Source organism: Macaca thibetana, chromosome 2 (assembly GCF_024542745.1).
Source record: "Macaca thibetana thibetana isolate TM-01 chromosome 2, ASM2454274v1, whole genome shotgun sequence".
In the NCBI taxonomy this organism is placed as follows: domain Eukaryota; kingdom Metazoa; phylum Chordata; class Mammalia; order Primates; family Cercopithecidae; genus Macaca; species Macaca thibetana.
The window spans coordinates 184,350,753-184,378,744 of NC_065579.1; the positions used below are offsets into that span (position 1 = coordinate 184,350,753).

The following is a 27,992-nucleotide window of genomic DNA, read 5'->3' on the forward strand; positions in this document are numbered from 1 at the left end:
GTGAAAAACAATCAATCAATACTAGTGAGGTACTTAATATGTGAAAGTGTATGACCTTCTTGAGGATACAAGAGAGGCAAATCCTTGGAACACAAACAAAATACTAACAAAGCGAGAACTAAGTAAACAACAAATGAATTAACTAATTGTGTCAGAATTTAGGAAGAAAAAACATACAGGTAATAAAATAATTCATTGAAGGATTGTACATAAGAAGTGCATTTTAGTGCAAGCCAAGACCTTCACACAAAAGGAAATATGTGATGTGTAAGAGTTCACTGCCTGGAGAATTCTTACAGGCTACAGAAAGCAGATTTTAAACTTATTCGAAAGTTTAGGGCTTTCCATTAGAAATGCTTCAGCAGAAAAGTGCCTGGATCAGATTCTTGTTGTAGTAAGATAACTCTGGAAGCAGTGTGGAACATCCATTAAAGAGAGATCTAACCAAGTCCAGAAATGCCTAGACTAACATATCCTAGAGGCAAAATTAGAATGGATGTTACTGAGCCTTGACAGAATTCAAGAATCAGGTTACATAGTAACCTGAAATATAATTTAGCATAATAAGACGTCTAACTTGTGTCTTGGGACTGGCATTTCTCAAAATATAATCCAATGATGTATATTTATTAGAAATACTAAGGCAAAGGTAGTGATCAGGGCAAAATTATGGATGAGGACCTTTTCTTGGGAAAAAATATGCAGAGAAAGAGTAATTAAAATAGGAAACTGATAAAAACAATTGTGTGGATTATAATCACAATTTCTCAGTAATATAGGCAATGTTATCTGCTAAGCCTGCATGCCCATTACGAAGAATTAATTAGTGTGATATAAGGTATCACAATTAAAGGTTAAAATAATCAGAACGTCTGAGCATGGTGGCTCACACCTGCAACCCTAGCACTTTAAGAGGCTGAGGCAGGAGGGTCACTTTAGCCCAGGAGTTCGAGACCAGCCTGGGCAACATAGCATGATTTTGTAGCATGATTTCTACAAAAAATAAAACAAGTTAACCAAGCATGGTCATGCACGCCTGTAGTCCCAACTGCTCAGGAGGCTGAGGCGGGAAAATCACTGGAGTCTAGGAGTGCGAGGTACAGTGAGCTATGATCATTCCACTGCATTCCAGCTTGGGTGACAGAGCAAGACCCTATCTCTTAAAAGTAAATAGATAAGTAACATTTTAAAATAAGCAGAATGGTTTGCATAAACCCGTCTCATAGAAGATAATGTTGAAAATAATACATATTACAATGGTATAGGAATTATGTTTTAATAATCATCATAAACATTATTATATTTAAATACTAAGCCATCACCCTTATAAACTTATTCCCCTCCTAAAGAACGTATGTTTCATTTTTGTGTGTGTGTGTGTGTGTGTGTGTGTGTGTGTGTGTGACAGAGAGAGAGGGAGTTTAAATTTAGGTGTATAAAGAATTTAAAGTATGCACTTTTATTTAGACAAGTACACATTTTTGCCTTTCATGAGAATTAACAGGAATCAAATTTATTGATATTTAACCAGTTTTATTCTCAGAACCCTGTAATTCCCAAAACAAAGTTGAAGAAATAATTTATACAGTTTCTCTGTCTTTAACTTAAATATTATATGTGAGTTCTGAAATAATATCTAATATGTGCTAATTGCTTATTATTGTGAAATATGAATCTATGCGTTTCTTCATATATTAACTGAATTATTCCCTCAACTTTTCCATAAGGTGTATATTATTTTTAAACCTATTTTACAGAAGAGGAAAATGAGGCACACAGGGATTATACTTATATATTAATATACCTTGTAAAATTACCTTCCTTAAGAATGAGTAAATCTGGTTGAAATGATGCGTAATCTGTAAGAGATACTATGGTTTGAAAAATAATGTAAAATGACTTTTTCCTAACATGTCATACTGGTTTCAGCACATTAATTTTGATTTTCATTTTTCTCTTCTTTACCTTTAATCTCTTTGTCATTTTTGAACCATCTGATATCAGCTGCAGGTTTACTACCAGATGTTTTGCAAGTCAGCTGCATCAAGTCACCCTCCATAACCGGTGATGAGAATCCACTAATCTGAGGCTTTTCAGGAACACCTGAAATTTAAGCAAATGATGAAGTGAGCATCAATCTTCAGGGCTGATTTGTTATTATGTCTATTACTTTCACACATGAAACTGAACTGGATGGTTAATTGACAAGAAGTTCTCAATCAAGTTAACGAACTACTATGTAATAAACTGCTTCGTGTGTGTGTGTATACATACATAGTTGTATATGTCTATATGCATACACACAAATGTATATACATGTGCATACACATAAATGTATATACATATCCATACACATGTATATGTGTACAGATACATACATAGTATCAAGAAAATCAAGAAAGTATGTAAGACGCATATAGCTCAAAGTAGTTTTTTAAATTAAATTGTAATTTTTCTTTTCTTTTTTTTTTTTTTTTTTTTTTGAGACAGAGTCTCACGCTGTTGTCCAGGTTGGAGTGGACTGGCTCGATCTCAGCTCACTGCAACCTTCACGTCCTGAGTTCAAGTGATTCTCCTGCCTCAGCCTCCCAAGTAGCTGGGATTACAGGTGTGTGCTACCATGCCAGAATAATTTTTTTTTTTTTTTTTAGATAGAGTCTTGCTCTGAACCCAGGCTGGAGTACAGTGGTGCAATCTCTGTTCACTGCAACCTCTACCTACCGGGTTCAAGCAATTCTGCCTCAGCCTCCCAAGTAGCTGGGATTACAGGTGGGTGCCACCACACCTGGCTAATTGTTGTACGTTTAGTAGAGATGGGGTTTCACCGTGTTGACCAGGTTGATCTCGAACTCCTCACCTCATGATCTACCCACCTCAGCCTCCCAAAGAGCTGGGATTACAGGCGTCAGCCACCATGCCCGGCCTAATTTTTGTACTTTTTAGTAGAGACGGGATTTCATCATGTTGGCCAGGCTGGTCTCAAACACCTGACCTCAAGTGATCCACCAGCCTCGGCCTCCCAAAGTGCTGGGATTACAGGTCTGAGCCACTGTGCCTGGCCTCAATTGTAAAATTTTGCCTGTGAAAATACCTGTGTGTAAATCTTAAAAACAATCATTCAATATACTTTACAATTTACTAGTGTAGAGATTTTAAAAGGTAGACTGCATTGAAGAAAAAAACCCACAAACAGATTTCTCTATCCCTTACCAAATTACAATTTAACTTTTGCTTCTTTCTTTCCTGATTTCATAGTTCTTAAAGCTTAAAAAGAATATTATCCTCTGTGTATTTTGTGGCCAGGCACGGTGGCTCACGCCTATAATCCCAACACTTTGGGAGACTGAGGTCAAGAGATTGAGACCATCCTGGCCAACATGGTGAAACTCCATCTCTACTAAAAACACCAAAAAAAAAAAAAAAAAAAAAAAATAGCCGGGGTGGTGGTGGGCGCCTGTGATCCCAACTACTCAGAAGGCTGAGGCAGGAGAATCGCTTGAACGCAGGAGGTGGAGGTTGCAATGAGCTGAGATGACGCCAATGCATTCCAGTCAGGCTACAGAGTTGGACTCCGTCTCAAAAAAACAAAAAAAAAGAAAGAAAAGGAATATTGGAAAGCACCAATATGAGAAGTACAAATTAAACAACAGTAACACAGTAACCACAAAGATGCATGAAAAATTAACATAACTCCTCTTAACATCTTTTTATCTTCACCTACATATTACCTGCTTTCTTTTTTAAAAAATCGCTGCCACATCACCGTTTAATAAACTGAATTCATCAGTCATCTATTCTTTGAGTTTCAAATTGGCTCTCTAAAGAACAATACATTAACCTTATGCAGTTGTTATCCTGAAATCCTCCATTTTAGTGGGTATATTTTGTCTTTAATGGCAAACTTGTGAAGATTTTTATAAAATAGTCCCAGTGTGACTTGCAAAGAAATATGTTTTATATCCTATGCACAAAACCAATTCACTAGCTGGATTAGCTTTAATATTCCCACCCAAAAGAACAGCATGTGTTAGTCCTTTTAAATGCAACATTGTGCCTTTTTCTATCTGAAGAGGAGGGCAAGCTTAGGGGAAAAAAAAAAAATCAATCTTTAAATTCCTCTAACTTGTTCAGTACACAGGTGTGTTTCAATGAACTGCAGCAATTTCAGCTGATTGGGGCACTGACGTCTGTGGAATCACAGAGAGCTCGGAGCTGCAACGTTATTTCCTCAGAATCTCTATGAATGTATTGCTTTTTTTGTGTCACTTTCACCTTTGGGAAAATGGCCCAATATTTAGAGAATAAAAACACAAAGAAACTACAAGCTGCAAGCTCAAGCGACATTAGGTACTTCATTTAGGAATCTAGAAAATAGAATTTTAAAAGGAGAGAAGGCACATGGAAATATCAGGGTCACTTAAATGCACTAAATACACAAGCAGGTCATATCTGAGAGCCACAAGTTCGCGAGAAAGGCCCTTATCAGGTGGCTCACATGATCAAATAAAGGAGCACAGTATAGAACACAAGGTGAACTCATTATGCTCAGTATTGTGTCATTTTGGAAAAGGATTAGAATATATACAACATATAGATTAGGTGATAAAAAAAATTAGCTGGAATCAAGAGAACCGGTGTCTATTGCTGGCTAAGAAACAAAATAGCCGTGTGTCTTCTAGCAGTCATATACGTTTTTGAATCTCTCTGTCTTTGTCCCTTTATAAAATGCAGAAAGGAAGTGAATGATTTTAAAATGCCTTTCTTAAAATATAGCAGAGAAAGGATTAAACCATATCTGTTCATATAGTCTTTGAAATACATTTTTGTATTGAATTATGTTGCTGTAGCAATATATATCACTCTGGTTGTGTGATTACATGGTGTTAGTCCCTTGCACTTACCCAGAACGGTGAGATAGGCCTTGGAAGTTTTGACAGGCATCGTAAATAAAGAACAAGTGTACTGTCCTTCATCAGAGAGAGACACGTCACTGACACTAATACTCAATTCATGCCAGGAAGCGCGAACCAGCTCAATCCTATTGTCCCTTAAAGCTGGAAAGAGAAAATATTGAAAACGTAAATAAGAACATCAGAAAAAGTCAGTATTTTTAGACTATATATTTTCAACACAATACAATAAATGTTTTCTTTGGCCATACATTGAAATCTTACTTCTTGGAACAGTTTAAAAGAAAGTTTAAATACATTAAAATATTTTATCAGATATTTAAAAATCAAAGTAGAATTAGGTGCTCCTTAATGTTTTCAGAAATCACTTTATAATTACATGATTACATCTAATACAATACTTTAGATGAGGTAGATACTGATGTTGATAAACATAGCTTTCCTCTGCAAATCTTTCATAGAATACCAGTGCCAAGAAAAACTATAAACAAAGTGGGTTCACTTCTATGGAGAGATAAATTTGGTAAACTGTGACTGAGGCAGGCCTTCCAAGGCAACAACAAAAATATTAGCATATTAAAAGCTCCCTGCAGTAGAGGCACTTGAACTATTTAAACTTGAGCTGATACTGAGCAGAAAGGCACCTGTAAACTATCCGACTTTTAAATTTGCTCTGATTGGTTGGTGCCTCTGCTGTACTGTAAGTTAATGTAGTCTTTCGTCTGAATCACCTTTTCTATCACAAGACACTCATTTTCACAGAAGATATTTTAGCATCTTGCTGAATTACGCTTCACTTGACTCATTTTGGGGGAGAAAAAAAGCATTAAAAAGTTTATCATTATGTGCTCCACTAAGTAGAGCTGTAAAATCTGGAATTAAGCAAGCGGCAAAAAAAAAGTCTACTCTAAATGGTAGAAAGAGTGAGGAGGACCAGTTAAAGACACCAGCACCCAAGGAAAATCCCAGTAGCTTCCCAAACAACAGTAAAAGATGATCCAGACCCAGCTTCTCCCAACCACAACCTAGAAACAGAAGTTAGTCTAGGTAGACATATTTTTTATTGCTGGTCAAATGAGAATCCATCCACCAATATCAGGAGAGACTGGGTTACCTGCAAGGGGAACGAAGTAGGAGCCTTACTAACAGCAAACAGCTAGGGAAAGTGACCTGTTTTTCCAAGGTGCCTAAGACTTCCCCTTGCCATCTGGAGGTACTGAACAGATAAGCAGCTCTAGTAGTGTGTGTGGAAAGTGAGGCAGGAGGGTATACACAGGGACGGGATGTCTCTACAACAAGTACAGAGCCCTGGAAGTAATCCTCTTTTCATTAGCTAGAGCAGGGGTACGCAACCCCTAGGCCATGGGCCAGTTCCAGTTTGCAGCCTGTTAGGAACCAGGTCACCCAGCAGGGGGTGAGTCATGAGCTAGCCAGCATGACTGCTTGAGCTCTGCCTCCTGTCACATCAGCAAGGGCACTTCTCATAGGAGAGTGGACCCTGTTGTGAACTCTGCATATGAGGCATCTAGGTTGCATGCTCCTTGTGAGAATCTAACTAATGCCTGATGATTTGAGGTCAAACAACTTCATCCCAAAACCATCCCCCACACACACCGCCCACCATCCATGGAAAAATTGTCTTCCACAAAACCGGTTCCTGGTGGCAAAAAGGTTGGGGACTGCTGAGCTAGAGCATATTTTACCTCCCCTAGACCACTACAGCTTAGCCTGGGGAATCTCCTCTTGTCTCTTAGGTGGTCCAGAAGAGATCAGTGTGGTCCCCAGTAGAATTAGATAAATCAACGTGTCCAAGTAGCAGCACAAAGTCCCTACAAATTAAATTCTCATTAGAACCACAGCCCATAATTGAAAGCTAGGACTAGCAACTGCTTCTGAGAATAAATTTAATTAGCATCCAGAGTCTCTTAACATAATAACCAAAATGCTCAGCATATAATAATTTTAAAAACTTACTAGTCATAATAAACACCAGGAAAATCATAACTGAATGAGAAAAAATGATCAACAGATGCTTATACTGAGATGAATCAAATATTGAAATTTTTGACAAAAATTTGAAGAAGCCATTATAAAATTACTTTAATAAGCAATTACTAATTATCTTGGCACAACTGAAAAAAACATAAAACCTTAGCATGCAAAATGTTATTAAAAAAGGATGTTATAGAAATAAAAATATAAAAGCCAATATAAAAACTAATTGGATTTGCTCTATAATACAGTGAAAATAACAGAGGATAGAATCCGTTAATTTAAAGACAGAGAAATATAATTCACCCAATCTGAACAGCTGAGAGAAAATAGAATGATAGAAAGAAAAGATAGGAAAGAACAGAGCCCCAGGGACCTGTGAGACAATACCAAATATCTGTCAGTGGTATCATTAGAGTCCCAGAAGGAAAGAAGAAAGAGAGTGAGACGAAAGGAGTATTCAAAGAAATAATGGTTGAAAACATTCCATATTTGGCAAAAGTCTGGAAGATACAGAATCAATCAAGAAGCTGAGTGAAACCCAAGTAGGAAAAACCCAAAGAACTGTATGTCGAGATACATCAAAAGGAAACTTCTGAAAACAAGCATTACTGCCTGAGCTCCACCTCCTGTCAGATGAATGGGGGCACTTCTCACAGGGGAGTGAACTCTACTGTGAAAACTAGACGAAAACTAGACAAACTTCCTGAAAGGAGCCCAAGAGAATGGCTTATTACCTGTAAGAGAATACAAATTCAAATGACAATACATTTCCCATTTCAAATCATGGAGGCCAGAGGAAGTGGTGCGTTTTTCAACTCCTGAAAGAAAAGAGCTGTCAACTATGATTTCTTAACCAGTAACACTATCCTTTAGGAATCAAGATGAAATACATATGTTCTTAGAAGAAAGAAAAACAGATAATTTGCCTCCAGCAGGACTGTGTTAAAGAAAAATTAAAGTTTTTCAAACATAAAAGAATTAGTAATAAGAGGAAGTATTGCAGCACCAAGAAGAAGGAACAAAAATAATAGCAAAATATGAGAAAATAGAATAGATTACCCTTTTTCTGAGTTTTTTTCAAATACGTGATTAAAACAAAAAGCATAACTTTGATAGTGTCCACCATTATTAGAGAAGGAATACTCAAGACAAGAAAAAAAGTGGATAGGGAAAAGATACCTAGTGGAAAGTAAAGTTTCCATACTTGAAGTGGTAAAATGTTGCTACCACTTCAGTTGTACCACAACTGTATCACACAGTCTAAATGTTGTAGACTGTGTAAATTACATCTGTTAATTGCAATACCCAGAGCAGCCACTAAGAAAGGCATACAAAGAATACACTCAAAAACTCTATAAATAAAGATGGAATCCATTTATATGATGTTTTGAGATAACAAAATTATAGAGGTAGAGAACAGAGTTTGGTTGCCAAGGGCTAGGGATGGCAGGGGGTGATGGAGAGTAGCGGGACATGGGTGTGATTCTGAGAGGAAGAAGGGATCCTTGTGGTTCTGGAACTGTTTTGTCTCTTGATTGAAGTGATGGATACATGAATCTACGCATGTAATAACATTGTCTAGAAGTAAACATATATACACACACACTTACACATAGGAACACAAAAACAAATACATGTAAAACTGATGAAAACCAAATAAGACTATTGAACTGTATCAGTGTCCGTTTCCTCACTGTGATGTTGTTTCATAGCTTTACAGCTGTTTCTTGGGTGAAGGGTACACAAGAGCTCTCTGTATTATTTCTTACAACTGCATATAAATCTACAAAAAATTTGATTAAAAAATTTTAATTCACATTTGATGGAGTAGGGGGAACAGTTAGGATATCAAAGCTTAAAATTCAATGTACACATTTGCTACACAAGAGGGTGATCCCAAATGCCATATATTTTTAAATTACCTGCACCTTCCCTATATGCTTTGTGAGAGGAGCAGATAATTATAAAATATATAACCTTTGGGAAAATTCTAAATCTTCGTGATTCTAAATACCTTTAAAAAATCATCCTTCCGCACACTCAAATAATAAATACCTAAATGATTGTATCCCCTTTGCTGTCATTCTTTGTGAACTGTAATTGTTTAGGAAGATATATACTTGCAAATATTTTTAAAATTGATTTATACTGAACGTGAAAAATAAAGCAGGTCTGTGCTTGTGACTGTATTTAGATACAGCACACTTAAAAAAATTTCTATTTCATACTCTATCTCCTACATGCCATGATATAGATGTCTTGTTTAGCTGCCAGAGGAAAATAGTGGGGCACAAATTTGTTATTGTCACAGTAGGAACTCATGCTATATCAACCCCTTTTTAAAACAATGATTTATTCACCTAAATATTTATCTTATATGAGTATATGTATTTATATATAATTTTATAATTTTTATTTCTATGTGTACATATATATTAAATATATATGTATATTATATATACTCATGTATTTTGTTCACACATTTTTTAAGAGGTCACCAAAAGGAAAAATCTCAAATTCCTGCCATGATACTGTATGGATAGAACATGTTACCCACCTCCTGTGTTCAATTTCATTTTCCCTAACACAGGTTCCATTGACACAGACAGCGCTTACAATTCTCAGTGAATCCTGACAAATGGAATTTAACTCTATTTTAGCCAGACTGTATTTTGGAACCTGTATAACATCGCTAAAGTAAAACTGAATTGCTCAAAACATACGAATATCAGACTTTCATATTTAAACCATTTTCACTGAATAAGGCTAAAGGTAGTGATTTGAAATCAAAAGACTTGGCTCCAGACATTTGTGTGAGGTCAGTTTCTGGTGATAATAACTTCTGATTCCTTGCATCTTTGGATTATGATGAGAATTGAATGATATCATGTATAATGTAAAGTGACTTAAAATACATCTTCAGTGACATTTTAAAATTATTTGGGGTTTGGAATCCTGAGGGTAAACTAGATATTTTAGTGTCTGAAATGTTTCAATCAGTTCAACTTACCAAATCACATAATACTTTCAGTTATTTATATGATTATTACCAGCCGTGACTAATTAAAAACTAGGCTCTGAAAAGTGGAACATATGAAGTTTTATGTAAGTTTCATTAGAGGTTAATCATATTAACTTGAGCAAGTTACTTAAATATATCTCAGTTGTCTATGAGGTAAAACTCATAGACATCACAGTGCTACATCACAATGAAAGTATAAAGAACGTGGTTTAGAATTTTAGATCTGAAATATATGAATATATATTTTAAAATGGACAACACATTCTTAAGGACCAAGAAACTGCCAAAATTACTACATGGATTATTTATTGTGTACATTTTCTTAATAGTTTATTGGCTAAACACTAGAGCTGCCTAACACGATTTTCCATGAACTGAATATTTTAAGTAAATCCTACATCCACACTGTTAATCTTTTCAAATTCACAAACACTTATGATGTCATCTACAGTTCACTTTAAAACAGCATTTCAAGTACAAAAGAATATGGAAAAAACCTGTAATAGTCCAAAGAGGAATATACTATAACTCAACGGGTTCCCTGTGAGCAGGAACCTTGTTTCACTATTTCAGCACCCTGAGCTATAGCTATATACACAGTAGGCATTCATTCAGAGAGTAGCTATTGAATTGAAACTGAGAGCTAAACTCTGTGTATATGTGATAAGAACAGAGTGAAAAAGAGCTGAACTAGGAAGTCCTCTTCAATATCTCTCCACAGGATCCCCCATGGGACAGAAGCCAAAAAAAAAAAAAAAGAAAAAAAAAAAAACAGAAGAAAAAAAATGTTCCATTTAGACACTGTTAAGTATAAAAGAGCTAGAAATATCATGCTACAAAAATTTTTTTTAAGTAAGTGACAGTTCACTGGAAAATGATCTGAACTACTGGATGAGTGAACTTTGAAAATATTTTCATTTTACCTTATGGTTTCCCAAAACACAAAAGGCCATAGTTAATCAGTGACCATTCATATCATTTAACTTTTCTGTGTAGCAGTTCCCAAATATATAGTGAACCTAAATAAAGAATTGTAATATTGTCAGCAGAAATAAATTCAATCTTCTAAAAAATGTTTCCCTTTGAGGACACAGAATATAAATCATTACCTGAATGTCCTTTTCAATAATAAATGTAAAACACAAACATTTTATTTAAAAATATTTTAAAACATTAAACTAGGATCGAACAAAGAATAAAAGAAATGAGCATGTGTAATAAAAGAAAAAAAGATCATTATTCACATATCAGAGAGATTAAAAATAAGCTAATGGGTTAAGTAGGCCACTTTGAGGTCATGCCCTAACAGCCATTTAGTTGCCTGCTACCCACCGGTGAGGTAATTTAACAGTTCAAAACTCTAAATTCTGAAAGATTTCATCTTGGCTGCGTATAACACTCTACTATATGACCAATGAGTAAAATGATATTAAATAGTACTTAATTCTGGATACAATGATTTTTCCAATACACCATTGGTTTCAAATGGTTCATCAATCATACAAATGTGTATTTTGGATTCATGCTGAATAAAATAAAAATGCCAAAGACAATTAATTGGAGGATTTTAGACACATTTTATGCCCATTCCTAACAAAAGGTACCAGCATATTTAGTAAGTTGTATATTAATTAGTTTCAGATCAAATTAACTTAGTAAGAATAGTACTGTTTAATTTATGTAGCATTATTTATTCAAGAAGCTGCTAGCAATTTGTGAATACTTGCATTAATAGTTTTCTTTCCTTAAGTGTTATATTTATAAAGTTGATCACATACTCCTTGCTGGAAACTTTAAAAAGTATCTTTAAATTGATTTCTAGTGAGTAATAATTCATGTCACATTTTAGAATGCTTAAATCATGATTGAAAAATTATATTTCATTGTGAGTCACTTTTAAGAGGACATTAAAATGCAACATTTCTTACATTTTTTTCTAGTTCACCCATTGGACATGAAACTTCCCCAAATTGGGGTTATGATATACCTTTTTGGACTTTTTTCAAGGCCTCACACATGTCATGGTACATATTGATACCCATTAGTAATTTATTAGATTAAATTGAATATATGGATTATTAATCTTCAGCATACAATATTCTACATTGTATTAATAACATTTTAGAAAATTCCATGTATTAAGTGAATATTTTATACTGTGTGATTTTTTATCATTATAATTCATTATATTTTATAGACAAGTACTAAAGGAAAACCTACATCAGGATGATAGAAATCACTTCAAGTATCCCTTGGCTACATAAATTCTCAATGTTAATATAATTAATGCCTTAAAAGTATAACATTTTACACCATAAGCTTTAGCCAAGGCAACATTGTACACATTTAAAAGGTTTTAAATGTATTTAATCTCCAACCAGTAAGTTTCATTTCCTAACCTAAATTCCATGTCACTGATGTGGTAGGATTTCAGCAACCACAGGGTGTCAGCCTTCAATTCCCTTAGCCTCAGTGCGTGTGCTCTCCACCCAAGAATCCCACTTAATTCCTACAGAAAGTGTAGATGTGTCAGTACAATAAGCCAAGTGTTACCTATGGGAAGATGTACTTAAAAACTACCCAGGCAGGAGAATGGTGTAAACCCGGGAGGCGGAGCTTGCAGGGAGCTGAGATCGCGCCACTGCACTCCAGCCTGGGCGACAGAGCGAGACTCCATCTCAAAAAAAAAAAAAAAAAAAAAAAAAAAAAAAACTCTACCCATAAGGCCTTTGAAGCAATATGGAATTTTATTTTGCTCTCTGTTGCCTGAGAGTAGACTACTTCCTCTGTTTCTAACTTTGTTCTCTAAGGTTACCCACACAAACACTGCTACTTCTAGACTTCTGCAACAGGCTTGCTGTCTGCACACTGTCCACCGAGACCTCTGCTAATTGCTTACTCTGCTTTACTCCTATTGTTTTCTCCCAAGCTGGTCACTAACAGGACTGACTCATGCAATCTGCCAGACCTGTTTTTTTCAGGTGAAATCTCTACTTCCCCCAAGGATCAGAATCCGGACAAGAATTTGAAGCTTCAGTGAGGACAACTTTGTTTTTTATATACTAGAATAATTTTTCTGCTAATTAGATCTGTACCCTAATAAATCAGAAAGGAAAACTAAGTCAAACTATAATAAAGCTTACAAAAAGGTCATAAGTCTAAGACTTAACACTTGTCAGATGTTATACTTTGTATCTGGAGCTGTATGATGAAAATATGCCACTAGATATTGCAAAAGAGGCAAGATGAAAGAAATCTAACCAGTCTTATTATCAAAATGTTATTTTATTTGTTGGTAGCTCCATACAATCTTATTGGATATATTAAAATCAGTATGTGTCATTTGTAATAGTACAAATTGCCAGGGGAAAAAAAATAAGATCTGTGTTATAGACGGAATAAAATATCAAACAAGTGAATCTTTTTCTGTTTTGTTCTTTTACAGTCATACAACATAAAACAATCTAAATCAATCTTCTGGAAAATTGGTAAAAACCACCACTGCTCCAGCGCTCCTATTTGGTATACCAAGTTTCAGCCTGGACTGAATTTTTACTGAAACCAGAGTCAATGGAGTTTTCGAATAGAAATGCAAGCAGAACCTATGCAATAAATCTGGAAACTGTGTCACTATTTGAAGAAAGTTTTTCAGTAATAGAATTTCAGTTTCTACACCCTAGTATTTCTATGTTTGGTATGGTAGTTTTATGAGAGAAGACTGTTAACAGATAGCCATCAAAATTAATTAACTACAAAATTCTAATACACATTTTCAAGAGCCTTATAGAGACAAAATATTTCCTCTCCATCCCCTAAAAATAAACGTTTGTGAATATTCTGTTTCCTTCTTCAAAACACAGTATTTCCCTAGGTGTTTGTCACATTACCGTTTTCATTTTTCTGGAGAAAATATATTTTGGTATTTGATAGCATTCACAATTTGAGACCACTCACTATTGGCCTAGATCTTTAGAACTAGAAAATGCTGTGGTATTTGAACCATACAATTTTTGTAAGCCCTCATTCTTTTTAACAACCTACAATATATTGGTCTCCTCATAGACATATGAAATTCGTTTTTTATATCTAACTATAAAACCACCATATGTAGCCATGTGGTGTAACTCTCGTGTAGCATTTATATCAAAGAGACAAGAAGATTATATGTCATGCTATTATGGAAATGCATACACAAAGGTAGACTGGGAATCCAAACCATCTGCTTTCATTAGATAGAGAAATCAGCCCTTGGTATTGATAATCTGTCTTGTAATTTTACAGGATCCCATAGTCTGTGAAAGCCTTTGGTTGATGCTTACAACACAGGAAGGGAAAATGACTCCAGACTACATTGTGTACAATTCTAATAATCCCAAAGTTGTTCCTTTCACAGCCTGAAATTTGGAATAAATTTTTCACAGTTCTGTTTTCATTAAGGTAATAACATAATTATTTAATGAAATAAACAACTTCTTAGAGTACACAAACTGAAAATCCAGGAACATGTTGTACAATTAAGAAATTGTTCATTTTTATATTTTTAAAATGTAGGCATAACCATAAAAATATTAAAATAATATAAACTGTATTAATAATAGTCCATTATTTTCTATGAAATGAGTTTAATATTTTTCATTGCCAATATATTCTTGCTACGGAAAGTTTAACCACTTGATCTTGCTTTCTTCCTTCAGTTTCCCCAATTCTTACTAATTTTTCCCTTTTGGGGATGGAGGAGGCGTGTGTGAATTTTTCACAAATAAAATATTATCTTTAAAAAATTAGCAAGTTACTGATTATAATAAATATTGTTTCTAAGATATCTCACATACATCAAAAATTCAATGAGAAAGTGATGAGTAATACAAATTTTAAAAATTATCATTAGAATTTGAAGAATGACATCCTATTTTTTGCATTTAATTTAATTTTATTTTTTTGAGACGAGTTTCACTCACTCTGTCACCCAGGCTGGAGTGCAGTGGCACAATCTCAGCTCACTGCAACCTCTGCCTCCCTGGTTCGAGAGATTCTCCTGTCTCAGCCTCCCCAGTAGCTGGGATAGCAGGCACCCACCACCATGCCTGACTAATTTTCCTACTTTTAGTAGAGACGAAGTTTCACCATGTTGGCCAGGTTGGTCTTAAACTCCTGACATTAAGTGATCCGCCTGCCTTGGCTTCCCAAAGTGCTGGGATTACAGGCTTGAGCCACCACGCTTGGCTGGCATCCTACTTTTTAAGGCATTTTCTATGATATTGAATTTTCTTTCTTTAAATGATTTATTTTTCTTTATCACAGAGTGATCTGAATTGGTTTTTAACATTCCATTTATATGAAGTTACATGTTAACATTTAGAAATTGTGTTAATGCTCTGGCTTGAATGTCTCCTCCGTAGCTCACATTGAGATTTAATTGCCATTGTAACAGTATTAAGAGGTTGGCCCTTTAAGGACTGATTAGGTCATGAGGGCTCTTCCTTATGGAGCATTTTAATGACTTTAACGAAGAAGTTTTGGGAAGTGCCCTTCTACCTTCTGCCATGATACAGCACAAAGACCCTTGCCAGATGCCAGCACCATGTTCTTACACTTCAGCCTCCAGAACCATGAGCCAAGTGAATTTCTACTGTTTGTAAATTACCCAGTCTGTGGTATTTTGTTATAGCAACATGCAACAGACTAAGACAGTCAATGTAAACAAAATTTCATGACATTCAAATTGATAACAAGTTTTAGCAAAAGGCAGAAAAAATAAATGTAAAAAGGAGAGGCAGCATATTTTAATACTTTGCCACAACTAAAAGATAAAATTTTGGAAAATTTAAGCATATTTTCTTGTAGTATATAGTATTGAGTGTATCTAAAGTGTATATATATATAATGTATAAAAATAAATATAAATTTATATAAAGTATAAATATAAATACAATAATATGTATACATTGTACATATGAATAAATATATAGATAAGTGAGAAGGGCAGTTTAAGATGGAGTAGGGCAAAAAGCCAATGTAAAATTAAAATTATTGAAGTTGTGACTCCTAGGGCGAATGAAAGTGACTGATGAAAGGTAATTTGATAAATGTCTTTTATAAATGAGTATAATAAGGGCTTTTTTTTTTTTTTTTTTAGTAATTCATGTAAGAAATGTTCCAAAACTTACCAAAAAGATTGGAAAAAATATACATCAAATTAGACATATCATGTGAAATTTATAGTAAAAGAACACATTGTGTTTTATTAAATATAATGGTTCAGCAGTAACTGTGAATTCCTACTTTGTAGCTAGTTTGAAATGAGATATACTGTGGAGGTGACTTCTGAAACCCAGAGAGAAAGCTCTGAACACACACTGCTCTTACTAATTCTCAAGAGGGAAATCCATAGTGTGATATGTACAGCTTCAAAGTCTTCTGTACTTGCTGACTCCACCACCATCATAGGAATCTTTGAGATCTAGACTCACAGGCTTTGAGCTTGACTTGGCCTTGGTTACACAGGCAGCCCAACAACCAGCTTACACTGTAGAAAAGATCCTGGCTGTCTCTTAGGGAGCTTTCACTGAGATAATGGGGACAGTATGAAAGGAAAGATTGTTTAAAATAGTCTTCCAATGCAGGAGAGAATAAGAAAAATACATGATTTGAAAATAATTTGCTAATAAACTGTGTTTTGTTCGTATGTTCCACAACATATTTTGAATAGCCACACTATACAAATATTTTGGGGAATTTTCCAACTGGACCAAAAAAAAGGACGTTTAAAAAAATTCTTAAAGAAGTGGATACCTACCAACCATGTGATCAATAGAAGGGCAGTAGATAAACCTAATGTCTCATCAAAGATGGATATAGGAACACAGTCATCACATAGAGGAAAAATCGCATGATGATGGTGATGGTGATGATGATGACGACGACGACGATGATAGAGTAATGTTAATTTACGGAGTATGCGCTATCTGACAAAACATTTGCTAAGTGTTTACATAGATTTTTCTACCTTTTATCTTCACAATAGCTCATTGAGACTTACACTAGCATTATTTCTCTTCTAAAGATGAGAAACCTAAACATCAGAGAGGTTCAGTAACTCACCCAAAGTTACATAGATAATATATATCTGAACACAGATGAACAGATGAGCGTTCAGCCAGTCTGACTCTAGAACCTATAGATCTCTTAAATATCACATTCAAGTAACTTCCTAGCTAATAATTACTAATGCTCATATTCAATCTGTTTGAAAAGCTGTGATGGTATCTTATTAAATATAAGACTGATGATAGATTAACCAGACTTAGAAAACATTCAGTGGTTTTGATGTGCATTCTCTAATGATTAGTGATGTTGAGAATTTTTTAGTGTACGTTTTGGCCATGTGTATATCTTCTTTTGAAAACTGTCTGTTCATGTTTTGCCCACTTTTTAATGGGGTTGTTTTTTCATGTAAATTCAACTTCCTTATAGTTGCTGGATATTAGACCTTTCTCAGATGCATAGTTTGCAAGCATTTTATCCCATTCCGTAGTTTGTCAGTTCACTCTGTTTATAGTTTCTTTTACTGTACGGAAGCTCTTAAGTTTAATTAGATCTCATTTGTCAACTTTTGCTTTCGCTGTGATTGCTTTTAGCATCTTCACCATGAAAGCTCTGTCAGTTCCTGTCCAGAATATTATTGCCTATGTTGTCTTCCAGGGTTTTTATAGTTTTGGGTTTTACATTTAACTCTTTAATCAATCTTGAGTTGATTGTTTTGTATATTGTATAAGAAGGAGAGTGTAAAATAGTTCAACCATGGTGCAAAGCAATGTGAGGATTCCTGAAAGAGCTAAAAACAGAATTACCATTCAACCCAGCAATCCCATTATGGGATATATACCCAAGGGAATAGAAATCATTCTACCATAAAGACATATGCATACATTTTTTTTCATTGTAGCACTATTCACAGTTGCAAAGACATGTAATTAACCTAAATGTCCATCACTGGTAGAATGGATAAAGAAAATGTGGTACATATATACTATGGAATATTACACAGCCATACAAAAGAACAAGATCATGTCCTTTGTGGGAACATGGATGGAGTTGAAGGCTATCATCCTTAGCAAACTAGTGCAGGACAGAAAACCAAATACAGCATTTTCTCACTTATAAATGGGAGCTAAATGAGGAGAACACACAGACACAAAGAAGGGAACAGACACCAGGGCTTACCTGAGGATGGAAGAGGGGAAGAAGGAAAGATCAGGAAAAAAATAACTAATGGGTACTAGGCTGAATACCTTGGTGACAAAATAATCAGTACAACAAATCTCCATGACACAAGTATACCCATATAACAAATCTGCCCTTGTACCCTGAACCTAAAGTAAAAGTTAAAAAAAAAAAATCAACAGCAACAAAGTAATCTCCTGCCATACACACTGGGATTGGCAGTGGTAGATTACATTCGAGAAGGTTCAGAACTCACAAATAAAATGTAGGCAGATAGAGTCGGGCAAGGTGGCTCACCCCTGTAATCCCAGCACTTTGGGAGGCCGAGGCAGGCAGATCACGAGATCAGGAGATCGAGACCATCCTGGCTAACATGGTGAAATGTCTCTACCGAAAATACAAAAAATAGCTGGGCTTGGTGGTGCACACTTGCAGTCCCAGCTACTCGGGAGGCTGAGGCAGGAGAATGGCGGGAACCCGGGAGGCGGAGCTTGCAGTGAGCCCAGATTGCAAGCCACTCACTCCAGCCTGGGCCACAGAGCGAGACTCTGTCTCAAAAAACAAAAATAAAAATAATTTTTAAAAAATGTAGGCAGAAAAAGGAAACAAGAACTTTAACAGCAATGAATCACGGGCATGGTGGTAGTTAGAAGTATCTGAGATCCCACAAAAATTAGGAAAGTTGAAATCCCTGATGAGCTCTATGGGACCACCTGTGATTAATGAACCTCAAATTAGGGACTGAGTTAAGAACTAGCACATTTATGAACCATTTAGTTGTAGAACAAAAAGGAATTTCAGGGTAATATGAATGTCTCCTCTTATCACACATCCTATCTGAAGAAATACCTTCCTGCTAAAGAATGAATGGAATGAAACCAACTACTTTTCTTAAAAAAAAAAAAAAAAGTTTTATTCCATATTTAAATTCAGTAACTAATTGTTTAGTGAAGGGCTGTCATGTGACCAGATTCAGTCAAAAAAATGTGAGTAAAGTGACACATTTCACTGCATTGCCGAGCTTTAAGAAGTTAGCGGAGCTTCTGTCCCGTTAGCTGAGCTAGTGAAGTTTTAGCATTACCATAACAGAAAAAAATGAATTAACTAAAAAGTAAAATGGGCACCATGAAAAATACGATTTATCATAAAGGGATATCATTCTTAAAAAATTACTATAGAATTTGCTACAAAAACCAGAAAAATATTATAAAAGTGTTTAAATCCTCAATATGCTGTAAGAAGATATAAACTCCATTAAAAAACAGAAAGACACATAGAAATACTAATCTGAAATATTACCATAAAAGATCAAATTAAAAACGGAGATGAATTAAAGTGCAAAAGAAGAATTCAAGCCCAAACTCAGAGTAGCCAAAGCTATGTAAATGCAGCGCAAAATGGAAACAATGATTTAGTTAACCAGCTTGAGATAGCTCAGAAAGCAGAAGATAAGGAGTACATACAAAAGTAGGAAAAGATTACACACAAACACAAATCATTGAGAAAAATAACACTACGACAGCACAATTGAAGGCATATTAGTAGCATAATTTCTATAGCTAAAAGTCATTTGTGTTTTCATTAGAATAGTTATTAAATCTCAAAAACAAAGGAGTAATTTCATCACAACTTTGAGGACAAAAATTTCATAACCAACCAATAAATCTTCCACATGATATTGCAATAGAAAAATCGTTACACATCCAAGGTCTCAGAAAAATATTACCTATTTACCTAAGAAATTCATTAGGCAATCAAGATAATAGACTGTCAATTAAGGTAAGAATTGCATCATTCGAGTGAAAGTCGTTTCCGTTTTAACCTACATTTGTATGAAAAAAACTGGCATCACGGATTTATAATAATGAAAAAGTATAAATAAATTAATATCCAACATTGTAATTTTAATGGAATATTAGAAAGCTTTCATGTTATAACCCTGAAAACCTTTACAATAGGAAAATAATATAACCTTAGTTGAAAATAGAAGAGAAGATGTAAAAAAAAAAAGTGTTCAATATGTTATCTATTCTATAATAAAATAGAAAATGTATCTAAATAGATTGATGAAATTTGGGACTCTTTTCTTGCTTCTTTGAGCTTTTCTGAATTTTAAAATTTTTATCAGCTAAGTTCTATGATATCTATTTATCTATTTTTAAAATGTTATGCTGAGAAGATATGAAATAAAAATCACAGATTATAGTGTTGGTACCTTATTATATTACTACTGAAATTGACTATTTGCTAGCTGTAGAGCTGATTCACTTGTTTAGACTGTGTTTTAGCAAGAAACATGGCGTAAGATCCATCTTAAGATGTGAAAGCAAGGCAACACGGAAATAGATGAGGCTCCAGAAAACAAAAGAAAAAGGAAAAGGAAGTGGTGATTACATTAATCATGTGAAAGTCTTCTTATACTTGCCAATTCACTATTTTCATCACTATTCAAGATCAGATACCAATTTTCTGAAGAAGTGTACAATGCTATTTAAAGAAAATCACCCATAAAATAAGCATAATTCCAAATTTTTCAAAGTATTTCTTCTTGTAGCACTAAATACTTCTTAAGTTCTTATGCTGAAACAATACAATTCACTATGCTTGATTTATGTATTACACAGATGTGGATCTTCATTATGGCTTCCCCAGATTTTGAAAAATAAATCCTTTTTAAAATATTTAATGTTTAAGAAACATTTCTTTCAAACAAAATACATTTACTCTTGAGACTGGTAACAGCATAAATGTTCTCATCTGTGATAGAGGACATAATATTATGGGAAATATTTCCACGATAAAATAATATATAATCAATATATTCTTTATGTATTTATTTATGAGGATTAGGAAGAAAACAATCTTTAAGACACATAGGAGCACACAATAAATGTGACAGACTTGAGTGATGACATAATACTGTTTTGTCTGTGATGGTGACACAAAACAGCAAAGGACACAAAACCGTCAGTCTTCTTGTTTATCTTCTATCTGAAACTAATAAAAGAAGGAAGGTGATTGACAGCATCTAGACATAGACACTGTCTTAGACATACAGTTGTTAGATTTTACACATACACAAAAGTACTATCTTGATGGTTTTAAAGATGCTTTACTTCTCTAACTTTCTAAGCTGTCATCTTTATCTAAAAATAATAATAAGGGAATTTATAGTATGATTATACTAAATGTTAAATATTATCCCTCTTAGAAATGACTATTTTTTTCATAATTTGTGAAATTCATGCTGTTATTCATTCTATTAGAAATTATCCTGTTAAAAAATTGCACAAACTTGAATCTGTAAGAAATGACTACTTCTTAATGTACTATCTGTATAGAATGAATACACGTTTGTACATGCGTGTATGTGTTATATGTGTGTTTGTGTATGTATGTATGTATATGTACATATTTATGTGTTCGGGTAGAGAGAGATTAGACCAGTCATGCTGAAAGTAGGAAAGTAGGAAAAGAATAATGGGGACAAATGGAAAAAAAAAAACAGAAGAACACATAAAATTGAATTTTTTATAATATATATTTTTTTCAAATATATAAATTATTTATTAAAACATTCCTTCAAAACACTGAATATGTATAGAGGAAGTTCCAAAGAAGTAGAAAGTGCCTGTACTGATTTTTAAGAGCCTGCAATTTATTTGAAGGAGACTAAATGTACAGATATAAAATACGTAGGTGATAATTGCAAAGCAACATGAAAACAAGTGAATAATAATGTGGCATAAAATTCATAAATCAGAGCTAGGGATAGAATGTAATTAAATAAGACTCTAATGAATCAAGTTCATTAGAAACTGTTCTAGAAACTTTGAATATGGAGTTAGGACAGTGACTGACTGAAATCTGCAGAAGGATGTTAAATATCAAAACTTAGCTCCAACAAAAGAAAAGACGGACTCAGTAACAGGGTGGGTAGGTCCAGAAAAGGTAACAGTATCTCAGCAAGCCCAAATATATACTGATCTCTTGCCACCCACACTTATTTTGCCTTTCTTAGTAAAATGTTAGTAATTACTGGTAGGCAAGCAAAACTTGTCCACTTCGGGGTTCTCTGCTACTATTGTTGTTGTTATTATTGTTATTATTATTATTATCATTATTATTATTATTTAAGACGGAGTCTCACTCTGGCACTATCTGGGCTCACTGCAACCTCTGTCTCCTGGGTTCAAGTGTTTCTCCTGCCTCAGCCTCCCAAGTGGGGTTTCTCTTCTTACAGCTGCCTCTGTTCATGGTGTCCCACCTACAAACCTCCCAGTTCCAAAATTCTATTTATTTGGAAAGGCTATCTATCTCATAGCTTTGCATGAAAATAGTGCTTTCCACTCTCACTGAAATGCCATATTTCTTGAAATTCTTTAAATATAGTTCTCATTTCAGGTTTATCCGTCTCTATGATTTATTATAGTTTTCTGTGATAATATTGTATCTATTGTAGTTTAAGTTCTGTAAAAGTAGTGCTGTGTATTTATCTGCTTCCCTCTCACAGCTTAACTACCAGCTGTGACTTAACACAGCTTAAATCACAGTTTAGACTCATAAAAATATAGACATGGTTATAAGGTTTTCAAAAAATTTCTAGTCATATTATCATTTGCAGAAATAAACTTTTTTTCCACATGAAAAATTTTCAAACATGTTTCTCCTGAAAATGCCATTATAGTGCACTAGTATTTATGTGTTTGTATTCCATTTCTTATTTTACCAATAAACACTCATTCCATCAAGAAAAAGTGATTCGGAAAAACTGTATCAGGATTTCCTCATAAGTGGTTGCAGGAGTTCATATTTTTGCTCCATGCTTTCTTTGCAAACATATAATAATAAAAATATGAAGAAAAAAGCAACACACACACGTTTTATTTGGAGGACCAGTTTTTTAAATAAATAGATAAGCAGAGAAGAACCACATACAATGAGAACTACAGGTCTGCTTATTTGCAGGTCTGAAGTTTGTTCCTAGGGAGTGAAAGAGACTTCAGTGCTCCCAGACAGAAACAGGAGCAGGCATAGAAAGTTCTTGAAGCCAGGGCCTGGAGTGAGCCTCTCCAGCTCTTTGAAGGAAGCTAAGAGTAAAAACTCACACCACCTAGGCTGTGGCTTCAAACAGCTTGCAGGCCTGTAGCAGTGAGAACACAGACACAGCCTTATAATCAAGAACTGACCAAAATGCCTCTCTAACTGCATCAAGATGCCCTGCCTAAAATGTCTTGATTTAAAAAGTATTTCTGAGCTGGAAGCCCAGGGAGTTAAGTGACTGCAGAGATAAGATAACTCTCAACCTCAAGACAGGAAGAGTGAATACAGAGATGGGAAGTGAGGGTTGGAATAAAAAGGAGAAAGTCTAGAAAAAAAAAAAATTCTAGCTTCCAAGGAGTATTCAAAGAAAATTGGATAAAACATAATATTATGTATCAGTTACACAAATAATCTAAAGTGTGTTTAAGATGCTTTCAGTAATAAATGAAGGGATAATTTCCATTAACATAAAGTAAGAAATTACAAAACAAATTTAAAAAGGTCAATATGTAAAGAAGTAATTTTAAATTGTATTAGAAAGTAGTCACTTGAACTGTACTTGGAATTACTAAATTCATTGCTGTTGTTGAGGAATTTAGTGGCAAATCACTCACAAAGATATATTCCAAATAGGATAACAGTTGAGCAATCAGAGGCTAAGCTGACAGCCTTCAGAACATACAGCTAAGAGTAAATCCAGCATAATGGAATGGTATAGTAGTATCATTTCAATAAATAATTGCAGTAACTTTCCCAAAACTGAAGAAATACTTAAGAAGGGAAAGTTACAGGCAAATTTCTCACAAAGATAAATGCAAAGAATACTAATCAAAATATTTAGCAAAGTGAATTCGTTAGTGTAAATAGAAAGTAATTCATTCTTACTGATTTGGGTTTAGTCCAGCATGCAAGGTGTTTACAATTACAGAAAAAATAACCAATGAATTTTGATATACTAACAATATAAAGGAGGAAAAGCCCATAACTATCTTAAAGAAGGCATACAAGTATTTTACAAGATTAAGAGCAATCATGATAAAACTCTTATAAAACTTGAAAGAAAAAGGAACTGGTGGTTTTACTTTTCATGCAGATGATCATTCATTCCAATCACTCTCCTAGTTCCTGGACTCTCGTCCTAAGATCCCAGCCTCTACTCTTTCTCAGTCACTCTGCAGATGTGCTCTTTACATTTTCATAAGCAGTACACGCAGCCCTTCCATATTCCACACATTCTACTTGCTGACCACCAACTCCCATCCCTCCAGTCCGCTCTCTCTGGGACTCAAATGCAACCAGAACATTTCATTCTTAGATGCTACTACACTTTGATTGTCATTCAAGCCTGTCATGTCCTCTTTTCTGATCTTATTTGGCTTAGATTTCACGCTCCATTGAGCAAATATGTATTATTAAGTGCTGTTTAGGGGTTCCTGGTGGCACATTTTGACCAAGATCACTTTCTGATTCAATCATTTTTCGCTATTATAACAGAATACAGCAGACTGGGTAATTTATAGAGAAAATGATGTACTGGCTCATGGTACTGGATACTGAGAAGTCTAACCTCAAAGTGCTAGTGTCTGCTGAGGTCCTTGTGCTGCATTATCCTGTGGCAGAAGAGCAGAAGGACAAACAAGCGTGTGAGACAGAGAGAAAAAGAGAGCCAAACTCCTGCAATAAATAACCCACTCCTGTAATAAGGGCATTAATCCATACAAGAGGGCAGAGCCCTCATGACTGAATCACCTCTTAAATGCCTCATCTCCCAATGCGATGACACTGGCAATTAAATAACCACATGATTTTGGAGGGGACATTCAAACCATAGCAATCCCTTACATTCCCTTTCAACTTCCTCATCTCCTCACTTAGAAAGACCACATGTGAGTTAAACAGATTTCACACTACTCCCTTATTCATGCCTATAACCTGCGTATAAAATGCTTTCAACTTATCTTAGTCATTCAAGGCCATCAATATGCTTACAATGCCTAAATTTACGTCTCCAGCATAAACCTATTTCCTCAACCCATTACCCATACACTTAACTGACTTAACACCTCTACTGAATACAGAATAAGCAATTCAGAATTAACACGTCCGAAGCAGAGTTCTTGATAACATTTCCTCTCCTAACCAGCTCTTTCAGTCTTCCACATCTCAGTGAATAACTCCATCATCTAGTTTTTCAGGTAAAAAACATTTGAGTTGTTCTTATCCCTCCATTTTTTCAACCACCAGAAAATACATCACCAAATACTAGCAATTGTATAATCAAAATTCAAATTCACCACCTATCATTGCCTCTACTGCTTTCACTATGGACCAAGCCATTCTGATACCTTACCTGGGTTACTAAACACATCACTCCGTGTTAACTATACATTTCATCTTATAGTCAAAATCATCTAGTAAGAGTAGTTTGGCTCATATGCATTTTATAGAAAGATAAAATTTGGTATCATTTATATGTGGCAATTAACAGGTTAATTAAAAATAATAATGACAAAAATTTGTTACTATGATTATCCTGGATAAAATAAACATTAATATAAATTTCTGTTGTTTTCATTTGGGGAACTAATATTGTCACCATTGTTCACAATGTGGACTACGTTGGCACAAGCTCGGAAATATTCTGGAAATATAATTCAATTCTTGTAATTCAAAAACTTTTCGTAAGATTTTAACTTCAAAGGTCTATGAAAACTATACAACATAAAGGATACCAAATTGCTTAGAATCATCTAGGTAGACAGATTCTATTCCTCTTATTAAGTTATTATAAAATTATATTTTCTTGATAAGCACTCAGAAATAAATAGCAGCGAAGTAATTAAAAGGAGAATAAGAAGTACCCTAATTGTGGACTAAAATGGTCAAGTCTTGTACTGCTGAGTAAAATGGTGAAAGTGAATTCATTGATGTAACATGAGACATCATTAGCTAAAGAAAGTTTTGAGAACAAAATACACAGAATTATGATCAAAGTGATTTCTCTGACCTTAGTGAAAATAGTTCTGAGAAGCAAGGAATAACTTACATAATTAATTTTTTGATCATTGTATTTATTAATAAAAATTATTGCAATTGTGCAGCATGGAGTAGATTGAATGGAAGGATAGAAGAGATGTCAATATGAGGTAAGTGATGAAGATGAATGTACATATTTTTGGTACTATACCAGGACATATTATATTAAATTTTCTTTTAAGTTATTTTAATTTATTTATAATATTATTAGCTTTGAATGAATATTTTCTGTTATTAAAATAAATACAAATTATAAAAAATGCAAAATATTCTATCCATCTCCATATATTTTAGTTTGGATGAGGCCAAGAACCATATGTGTTGTATTATTCATTATATCTTAGCTCCTGACAAATAAATATTTGTTACATTGAATTTCTCTTATTACTATCACCATCAACAAATATCCACTGATTAAAGTATAAGCTAATACGTTTAGGATTATATAACCATTTTATCAAAAATGTGTATCTGCAGCCTATTCCTATCCCCTGACCTCCAGAGGATGTACACAACTGCCCACTCCATATCTCCAGTCGCATGTATGATAGTCATCTCCAATTTAACGTGTTTAAAACAGAATTTCCCGATTTCCCTTCCTGAATTTCTCCTACTGAAATTTTCACCCTCCATTTTACGTCAGCTTCATCCCTTCTCAGGCCATAAACCAGAAAGTCATCCTTGACTCTCATCTTTCTCTCAAATCCTACATCTAACAGTTAACATACGCTTTTAGGTCTATTTCAACTTACATATCAGGAATTACACATTACAAATTCCTGATATGTAATTGGAAATAGACCTAAATTGGAAATAAGCATTTCTCACTATCTCTACTCCTAACACTCTACTTCAAGCCACAAATATTTCTCCTATTTTTGAGACTCCTAACTGATCTTTCTGGTTACCTTCTACAGTCTATTCTCAACACAACAGCCAGAGTGATCCTGCCAAAAACTAGCTTATGCTCAGACACTTTCAATGACCTCCTGTCCTGCTCACTGAAAAGCCACATAATCTTACACCGGTCCACTGCGCTCAGCAGAATCTGCCTCTTTCTTACCGTCACTTCTGTGACCTCATATCACACTGCTCTCCCCCAGCTCGCTCTGTTTCAGCCACCTTGACCTTGATGCTGCTCCTCGATGACAGGAGCTATATTCCCACCTCAGAGTGTTTGTGCTTCATTTTGTGGTGCTTTCACCCCTGATAATCCACAAAACAGACTTTCTCCCTTCCTTTAAGACTTATGTGACCACCCAAATTGTTATAGTCTGAATGTGTGTGTCCCCCTTCCTCCAAATTTCATATGTGGAAACCCTAACTCCCAAAGTGATGAAATAAGGAAACAGGGACTTCTAGAGCTAGGATTTGGTCATAAGGTCAGAGCTTTCGTGACTAGGATTAATGCCCTAATAGGCCCTAAAAAACTCTACTCTCTCTGCCTCTCTACACAAGAAGATGGTGCCATCTATGAACCAGAAACCAGGCCCTCACCCGAGACTGGAACTTGATCTTGGACTTCCCAGCCTCCAGAACTGTGAGAAATAAACTTCCACTGTTTATAAGCCACTCAGTTTATATTTTGTTATAGCAGCATAAATAGGACGAAGATACTAAATTTGGTATTGAAATTCCTATCAAACTACCTTATTCCTCTTTCTTTTTTTTCCTCCATATAACAGATCACCAGATAACATAATGCAAATACATATTACTTACTTATCTTATTAGACAATCCCTTCAATAGTCTGTAACCTTAT

General features: G+C 34.6%; 1 protein-coding gene across 4 annotated transcripts in view; it reads right to left on the bottom strand.

Annotated features, from left to right (window-relative positions):
* Positions 1–27,992, bottom strand: part of CADM2 (cell adhesion molecule 2) — a 1,083,199-nt gene that overhangs the window by 167,324 nt on the left and 887,883 nt on the right. For all 4 annotated transcript variants that reach the window (XM_050782110.1, XM_050782111.1, XM_050782109.1 and 1 more), the window contains 2 exons: positions 4,902–5,054; positions 1,966–2,103 (listed from right to left, as the gene is read on the bottom strand). In XM_050782110.1, the coding sequence (XP_050638067.1) occupies positions 1,966–2,103; positions 4,902–5,054 (291 nt within the window). The remainder of the gene's footprint in view (positions 1–1,965; positions 2,104–4,901; positions 5,055–27,992) is intronic.